Source organism: Rhinichthys klamathensis, unplaced genomic scaffold (assembly GCF_029890125.1).
Source record: "Rhinichthys klamathensis goyatoka isolate OS25496 unplaced genomic scaffold, OSU_Roscu_1.1 h1tg000079l_1, whole genome shotgun sequence".
NCBI classification, from domain to species: domain Eukaryota; kingdom Metazoa; phylum Chordata; class Actinopteri; order Cypriniformes; family Leuciscidae; genus Rhinichthys; species Rhinichthys klamathensis.
Genome location: NW_026606621.1, coordinates 1,939,345 through 1,948,385, shown reverse-complemented (window position 1 = coordinate 1,948,385; position 9,041 = coordinate 1,939,345). Strand labels below are relative to the sequence as shown.

The window sequence follows — 9,041 nt, the reverse complement described above, 5'->3', positions numbered from 1 at the left end:
CATACATGTATTAAAAATAATCTTTAAATAAAATGCTCTTCATTTTGTTCATTTCATTTCTTATTTGAAGAAATAAACACAAAAATATATACTTTCAGAAAAAAATATTATCTGAGGGCTACTAAAAACATTTAGCCTTTGTGTCATGAATCTCATGTGTTTTATGTTTTAGAACTTTTATTTTGATATTCTTTTGTCTTGCTTCTCCTGTTACCTTCTTGTGGTTTGTTCCTGTTTGCCTAGGCAGCATCCGAAAACTGAAAAAAATGCTGCCTTCGGTGGACGCATTTCAAGGTAGGAAGGCATCAAGGCACGTCCGAAATCCGTCCGATACCAAGGCACGTCCGATACCTTCATCTGATCGATTTTTGAAGGCAGCATAGATGTATCCTTCGCTGCCGTTGATATTCGTTCCATTCGGTGACAGTTGAGCTAAAGAAAGATGGCGTCTGAAAGTTGCGGTTAATTGTCAGTTTGAGTGTAAATGTACGTTTTTGACCAACGTTTTCCACTTATGATGTAATTTCTAGCTAGAAATTATTATAGTAATTAAATATTTGTTTAGTTCTCACCAAAGCTTGCTCTATTTTGCTTTAGATCATTAAACTGTTACGCTGCCTCAGAAGTCTGTCCGAAATCAGTTTTGTGAGGTACATTTGTGTGCAAAAGCTGCCTGCAGAGCCTGAAAAGTACACTTTAATATGCTTTATGCCGAGCGTCACGTGACCAAGCCGGAAAACAGATCACTTCGCTTCCGATTCAGGTCTTTTGTATGTGCTTCATGAATTTTTTTTTGCGGTTTTACTCAAGATAACTTAAAAGGAGCAAGCAAAAATGAGCATAACCAATGTCCCTCGCATGTGCAGATTGATATTTAAACTAGTGCTGCCGCGATTAGTCGACTTAGTCGACGTAATCGACCATGCAAATTAGTCGACGGCAATTTTTTTAGTCGACGTCTCGTTTTACTATTGACCGCTATTTATTTTTGGTCTCCCGTCACAAACGGCTCACTGTAATTCACCTCCACACACCAGTCTGTGCGCTGTGCGAGCCCTGCTGGTTTATCTGCTATCATTTTCCTTCACGTTCCCGCCCACCTTCACTGCTTTGATATGAAAAATTGCGGAGGCAGGTGACGGAGCTTTCACAGTGGGCTCGTTTGCTGCGGTCCGAGTCCGAGCGCGAGTGCGATTGTTCCCGGCGCCCCCCGCAGCGTTGGTCTGGTTTCACACTCAATTCTATCGAACCCTGTTGAGTTTGCGTGCATCTTATGCCATCGCAAACGTGCACGCCGCATGATAGAAAACAGAACGCGGGTCAATATATTGTGTTTTTCAAACGGACTCTTTTGAGGAGACAGTGGATTTCCAAATGTGTTGCCCTGATTGCACGCGCAATGCGCGAATACACTGCAGACTCAACTCTCGCGTATCCAAGGTAAATCATCAACACTATCATCCCTTACATGTGTTTTATTTAACTAAATGCATCATAATCAGCTAAAACGCATGGGCAGGTTACTTAACTTCCTGAACAAGCGCTCCCGAGTCCGTGTTGCTTTCACATTCACGCGAACCGCGGCACGGGCCCGCCATGCACGCAAGTGTAAACGCGAGCTACATAACTGCGGGCCTGCCTGCTTTCAGCGCGACTCATAGTGGGCTAGTCCAGACTCTTTCAATTCAATTCCAATTTATTTGTATAGCGCTTTTCACAGAAAATGCCATGGCATCTACTTTACTATTCAGAGTGATGTTATCAGTTATGCTTTTCAGAAATGTACATAAATTAATCATTATTAGCTTACTGTACATTTTTTAAGGCAGAACAAAGAGCTAATTTAAGTAATACATACATGTTTGTTATTAGAGGATTAGATTAGGACTCTGACTAATATGGAATAGCCTAATGGAAATGCAGATACTTAATGCTTAGATTGTTAATACATAATGTTTTTGAACAGGTGACATTTTATGTTTTGGCCCTTCAGTTGAGTTCAAAATAAAATGGACAACGAAATAAACACTTGATTTTTTTTTTAATTAGTCGTTTAGATTAGTCGACTAATCGAAAAATTAGTCGAAAGATTAGTCGTTAGAAAATTAGTCGTTAGTGGCAGCACTAATTTAAACGTTTTTTAATTTTTCTTCTTCACACTAACGTTTAGATATTTAAATAGCATAAAACACCAATAAACAAAGTGAACTTAGTAGGTTAGCTGATTACCTTAAAAATCCATTGATATCGTAGTTAGTTCTTACGGCCGTTAACACTTTCTCTGACAAGCGGATGCAATGAGACCTGTTTTCCGGTTTGGTCACGTGACGCTCGGCATAAAGCCTATATGTCCTTTTTTTGCATTCAGATATTTTCCCTGAATAAATAAAATATTACACTTGTGTAAATTCTGTTTTATCAATTTTTTTTCTATTAATGTATCATTTACAACCACAGATATGATTCAGAAAGACATACGTAGCTTCATATTATTTGTTGTTAGTTATTATATATTCATTTATGTCTTTAGAACCCTGACGATAATACAAATACATTGCCTTTAAGGCTTTTATGTTTGGACAGACTTTTTCCACCATTAAGTTTCATACCAAGATCATTACCCTTTGCTGAGAAGTTATTTGTACCTTCATGTAACTTATCAGACAGTGTATATCGCTTCAATACACAACATCAGCAGGAAGACACACTTCACTTATTTCACTCCATACTCTTGAATCATCTCTTGAACCTTCTGTGAACTAACTAATAGTGTATAATTTCAGATTTGAACACACGTGGTGAATGAGACAATGATCTTGAGTCTATTTTCCACATACTTCGATAAGCTTTTAATAACTCTGTAATATCTGATGTATTTGAATAAATATTTCCCAGAGCATCTTTGTTTTGCTTGTATGGTGTATGTTTTATGTATTAAACTGCATCACATCACATTTGTGTAAGTACATCATTGTGTGCACTGATTACTTAATTTCCCCTCGCAACTGAATCAATCATGCGACATCCACCACATAAACTTTGTTTGTAAATGAACAAACTGGAATAGTCTTAGTGGTCTGCGGTCATAAAGGATAAGCTGCAAAGCCATTATCGTTTTTCCCCCTCAATATCCTTGCAAATTTCCATAAGCCTCTAGTAATGAAAGAAAAACTTGGAGGCTCTCTCCTCCGTGGCTCTTTGATCAAAGGGAACGTATATTAGATGAGACACTCCAGTTAGCATTAATGCAATTCATTTCATGTGTTTATTCTTAATAACTTCCCTTTGTCTCTGCTGTAGTGTTGTAGAAATTTGATAATACAACATCCACATTAAAACCAGGAAAAGACATTTGTTGTGACATCACATAGATCCTGAAATAATTATTTACTTACCTAATGTCGACACTCATACGTTGGTTTTTTTTAATGTAGAATACAAGAAAACTTACTTTTTATTTACATTTTCAACTTTCTTTAGTGTGTAATCTTGCTGTCTGCATGAAATGGGTCTAAATAGTTAAAAGCATAAACTCACTCCAAAAGGAGTTATTCTCGAAATCAGTGCGCACTGTTTCGGAAGTGCCTGAAACCTGAGTCCATTGTAGTTTTGAGGGTTTTTTTCCACGAACAAACACTTCACAATATCCATCATTTGAATAATTCCAGATAAAGGCATATGCAAAATAAAGAGGCAAGGCCTGGTCGAGTTGCATTAGTAACGTGTTGAAACTCGCATTTCCCAAACACGCTCGAAGCTCTTGACCAATCACACCACACTGGTCCAGCCGACCAATAAGAGAACATTGCACATTTTTTAGAAGGAGGGGCTTCATAGAGACAGGAACTAAACAGAGCGTTACTGAAAGACTGGGAAGAGAGGTGCTGCATCAGTGGAGAATATGTAAAAAGAAAAAAAAAGTTTTTTTTTTTTTTTTTTGTTGGGAACATTCACGTATCAAATCCTATTTTACTTGTCCCTAAAAACAAAATCAAGACATTGTAAAAGTGCATAATATGGTATTTTTAAAGATAAATAATAACATAATTTGCACTTGCGGGCTAACTATTCCGTTCATTAGGAGATGCTTATATTGTCATATTTGAATTTCTACCTGACACATTACTTATTCTGCACACATGCACAGTGTGAGTCTTGATGTAATTACTTTCCTCTCATGGCGTTTTGAAGCTAAAAGGGCCTGTAATAGCAAATGAAGCATCTTCAGTTTTGCACGTTCAATAGCAGTTAGGAGGATTTGGAGAGCAAACAGTGTGTGAATCTTGACTGGAGTTTGAAATAGGTTTGGATCACTGGAATCAGCCTGCAGATGCTATTCATCAGTGGTGCATATTATAGCCAGCTGAGACCAGGAGCTCCACTGAAAACACTGTTAACATTTTGACATTACCATGCCACAAACGCTCGAAAACACTGAAGAAGATGTACTGAAAGATGAAGTCAAGTCACCTTCATTTATATAGCGCGTTTTACAATACAGATTGTTTCAAAGCAGCATGTACTGCAGTGATACTATGAAATTAATGCAACAAAGATTGTTTTAGCTGTATAGCAGAAGAAAGTCATTGTCCAGCTTATGTTTTTGATTCATTTTCATAGAAAAAAAATCATTGGTTATAAACTTTGGGGCTGCTCACAAGACATCATTGTGACGTCGAATGTGTTCTGTCCATTCAGGGAGCGTAGTCTTTTTTTTTTTCTTTTTTTTTAAAGTGACAATTACTTGTCTGGCATGCATAATACAGCATTTTTAGTCATTTTCACGGATATTTTTGAAATGTTGATATTTTTGAAAATTGGTATAGAGAATTTAGATTGCTCCTTGCTGTGTAAACCATCATACAATTCAACATTTTGTTTTCCACTTGAGGCCTACTCCTACTGTCATGAAACAAAAGGATTCACACAGGTAAAGTAATCAACAGGTTTATTTGCTGAAGTATGTGATCGCAACGAGGGAAGCAGGTGAGTAACTGATGAATATAGTGTTCAGGATGGATATCTGGATGAGTAATGGTCTTATCTGTTGCAAGTTCTGAAATGGACGGATGAAGGAAGCAGATGACTGAAGACAAAGTGTGAGTGTTTGGCCTTGTCACGGACACGGGTATTTTTATAACCGTGGATTTTTTTACGCGGTTCGGCCGTTTGTCCACACGGAAACGCAGTATCAGGACACTGAAACCGAACATTTTTGAAAACCCCTGCCAGGGTGAGGATTTTCAGAAACGCCGGTTATAGTGTTGTCGTGTAGACAGTAAAACTGGGGTTTTTGCCTTGCGATGTCAGAGTGTGCGCCCACGCTGCGCCGTTATCCGCCTACCGGAACCTGTAATAAGTTTTTGTTAAGCTTCTGATTGGCCAACGTGGCTTTACGGTTAGGGTTATATCACCGCCTGCTGGTGTGCCATGCTCTTGACAGCGCTTGATAGCGTGTTTTTGCGTTTTCATGTGGACGGGATTTTTTTTTAAACGCAGGAGGAAAAACTCCGGTTATAAAAATACCCGTGTCCGTGTGGACAAGGCCTTATTTGAGGGAACGACGAGACCAGACAATGGAGTGCAGGAGGAGTGTCTCTTTATAGGGAGTGCTGATGATGAGGTGCAGGTGCAGATGTAATTAGGTGACGGCTGATTGTGTGCAGGTGGGAAAGATGAGGGATGCTGGGAAGTGTAGTGTGGTAGAGGTGACAGAGCTGGTGTGGTGACTGGATACGTGACAGTACCTGTGGGGGTCCAGGAGGAGGATGAAGGGCAGGCGAAAGGTTGGAAGAAGTGGCGAAGGGCTGGAGAAGGAAAGCGTAATACAAGGAGTCTACCCGGGGAGGGTGGGCGTCCTGGAGGCTGACGTGGTTAGGAGGGACCAGAGGCCTCCAGGACGGAGCCTTCCATTCGGTGGGCAGGGCGGAGTCTGCAGTTCGGGTGGCCAGGGCTGGCCTTTCCATGGGACTCAGGTTTGGGCACTCTGGTCGGACCCATAGCCTCCCCACAAAAGTTTTCTTGGGCGGATCTATGGGCTCGCACTTAAGCCCAGGAACAGATACAGGCTCAGGTCTTGGAACAGCTCTAGGAACAGGAACAATTCTTGGAGCAGGAATAGGTCTAGGAACAGGTCTAGGAGCTGGAGCAGGAATAGGTCTAGGAACAGGTCTAGGAGCTGGAGCAGGAACAGGTCGAGGAACAGGAACCGGTCTTGAAGCAGATCGAGGAACAGGAACAGGTCTTGGGAGAGGCTTTGACGTGGCGGCGGCCAACCTGGCTGAGGGCTCAGGCGGTGTGGCGTCGGCGGCCATCGTGGCTGAGGGCTCAGGAGGTGAGGTGGCGCCCATCTTTGCCGAGGGCCCAGGCGGTGAGGCGGCGGCCATCTTTGCCGAGGGCTCGGGAGGCGTGACGTGAACAGTCTCTGGGGTTTCTCTCACGAGAACGGGCTCAGGCGTGGCCGTGACCTTGACGGGACGAGCCTCTGGAAGGGGCGGTTGTCTCGACGGGACGAGACTCTGGAAGGGCGGCGGTCTCGACGGGACGAGACTGGAGCTGGCTTGTGGGCTGAAGCGGGCTCAGGGACCAGCACCAAATTCTCAGGCGCGGTGGCGGCCATGGAGTGAACAGTCACTAGCTCGGCAGGTATGACATAAAGACTTTCAGGCTTAATAGGCATGAAGTGAAGAATCTCAGGCTTGACCAACATGATGTGACGAAGCTCAGGCTGGGCAGACCTGACGTGAAGACATTCAGGCTTGATAGGCATGACGTGAAGATATGCAGGTGGTGTGGTGAGGAAGATGGCTGGTGATGGTGGTTGAGTGGCGATGTCATCATCAGCCTCACCCACGGTGAAGGCTGAACCGCTCAACAACAGCACATGATCCAGGTATTGTTTGAATGAACCTGGTTTTGCGGCTGAAGCTGGCTGGTGTAGAGGATCGTCCAGTCCATGCCTGAACACGTTCTTTAGGACGTCATCTGTCCAGTTGGTGGTGAAACTAGGAACCCTTTCACATATTCTTCGATCAGGCGGCCATCCTGGAAACAGTTTATCAGACAGTTTATCGGTTGGGTTTTGATGGTCTTCTGTCATGAAACAGAAGGATTCACACAGGTAAAGTAATCAACAGGTTTATTTGCAGAAATATGTGATCACACCGATGGAAGCAGGTGAATAACTGATGAATATAGTGTTCAGGATGGATATCTGGATGAGTAATGGTCTTATGTGTTGCAGGTTCTGAAATGGAGATCGAGGCAGAAGACTGAAGACGGATGCAGGAAGCAGATGACTGAAGACAAATCGTGCAGGTATGGAGTTAGGTAAGTGTTTTTTGAGGGAACTACGAGACCAGACAATGGTGTCAGGGTTTCCGCGGGGTTGTAAAAGGTAGTAAATTAAATTATGCCAAATTAAGGCCAGTAAAAAGTAGTAAAAAGTAGTAAACGTCATCTGACGAAGTAGTAAATTTTCGAACCCCCATCCAACTAGGCCTATGAGTTTCAATTTGTGTTAAGTGCAGGACTTTGTTCTAAAATTCGCGTGGATTTATTTATATGTTGCGAGTAGGACCTGTGCGATATCATGTGACGTGGTGTTTGTTCGTTCGCGCGCGCTGAAACAAACTGGGTACCCGGCTGGCCTGGCTTGCTGCCCAACCTGTTCGCGAGTTCGCTTCTATTTCAGTCATCAGTCGGCCGCCAAAGCCATATTTGATCGGTGAGTAGCCTAATGTAGACGACTGACTGCTACGCTTGTGACAGGGTGCATGTTAACTGAAAGAAGGAACAGAGAGAGAGCCCCGGCTGCGCGCGCGCACTCAATTCACTCTTGCTCTCTCTCCCTCGCTCATATTAATCAAAATCAATTGACAGACACGATGGTAAAAGGTCGGAAGACCGAAGTTTCACGTGGCGCAATTGGAAATTTATTTCCCGCTGTGTGTGAATTGTGCTAAAAAAACGTTGCCTTATCTTTTCTCACGGCGTGTGCCACATTCAGCTGACATAACCACACTTTCAATAAAGGAAAAATCTATCCTAAAAAAAACTATTTGTTGACACAAATTTTGTGCGATGTCCTAACTGATGGGATAACCACACAATGCGTACACGTCCGCTAATGACGCGTCACTTTAATGAATGGTTAACACAACGGATCTGTCCTCATGGGACTTCTGAATCGGTAACACAATATGGTTCCATTTATTAAAATCTAGTTAACTACATTAGTTAACATGAACTATTAATAAACTGCACGTCTACATCATTAATTAATCTTTCTTAATGTCAATTTCACCATATAGCCTACATTATTGAAATCAAAAGTTGTATTTGTTAACATTAGTTAATGCACTGTGAAGTAATATGAACAAACAATTGATGTATGTTGTAAACTGCGTAGTATTTTCAGGTTATTTATATTATAATGTGTAGAAACATTGCAAAAAAAAAAAAAATTAGTTTAGACTGGAGTGAGGTGAAACCAGAAAAAAAGTGCAAAGCAAGTTGTTATCTAGCAGCAATTTTTGTTATTTAATTTAAAAAAAAAAGTATCTGGCAGCTAATTCTGTTAAATTTTACAGTATATGGTAGAAAATTAGACTTCAATAAACTTTTAAAATAAACTTTTTAATGCTCCGTTTTTATTCTACTTTTTGATATTGATATGATTATACCAAAACAATTATCACGTCCAGCAAAGAAGTATTTTTTTTTTAAAAAAGGGCAAGAAAGGATAAGTGTCTGTCGGCCACCACCGAAGACCAATTTTGACCAAGGAAAAAACCCTGGACATTATGGGGAAATGCAAGTTTTCGAAGATATTTCATTACTTTACTTGTCTCTATATACGCCACTACAGTTGCATCTTGAAGTCGTGATGGTATTAAAAAATATAGTGAAGGTATTAAAAGGTATTAAATTCATTTTAAGAATTTCTGTGTATACCCTGTATTAAATGAAAGATAAAATATGATAGAGCAATAGAATGAACAGTGACAGAAACAGAAGCATGCTTTTTAGCAGGATTAATT

At 41.1% G+C, this 9,041-nt stretch overlaps 1 protein-coding gene across 1 annotated transcript; it reads left to right on the top strand.

Annotated features, from left to right (window-relative positions):
* Positions 1-6,033: 6,033 nt before the first annotated feature.
* LOC130085446 (uncharacterized) lies at positions 6,034-6,417 on the top strand. Its single transcript, XM_056251206.1, has one exon. It carries the CDS (start codon positions 6,034-6,036, stop codon positions 6,415-6,417), a length of 384 nt encoding a protein of 127 aa, XP_056107181.1.
* The last annotated feature ends 2,624 nt before the right edge of the window (positions 6,418-9,041 follow it).

Bases quoted from the DNA above. Each gene is read 5' to 3' on its own strand.
- LOC130085446 (XM_056251206.1), top strand. From the start codon at position 6,034: ATGGGCTCGCACTTAAGCCCAGGAACAGATACAGGCTCAGGTCTTGGA.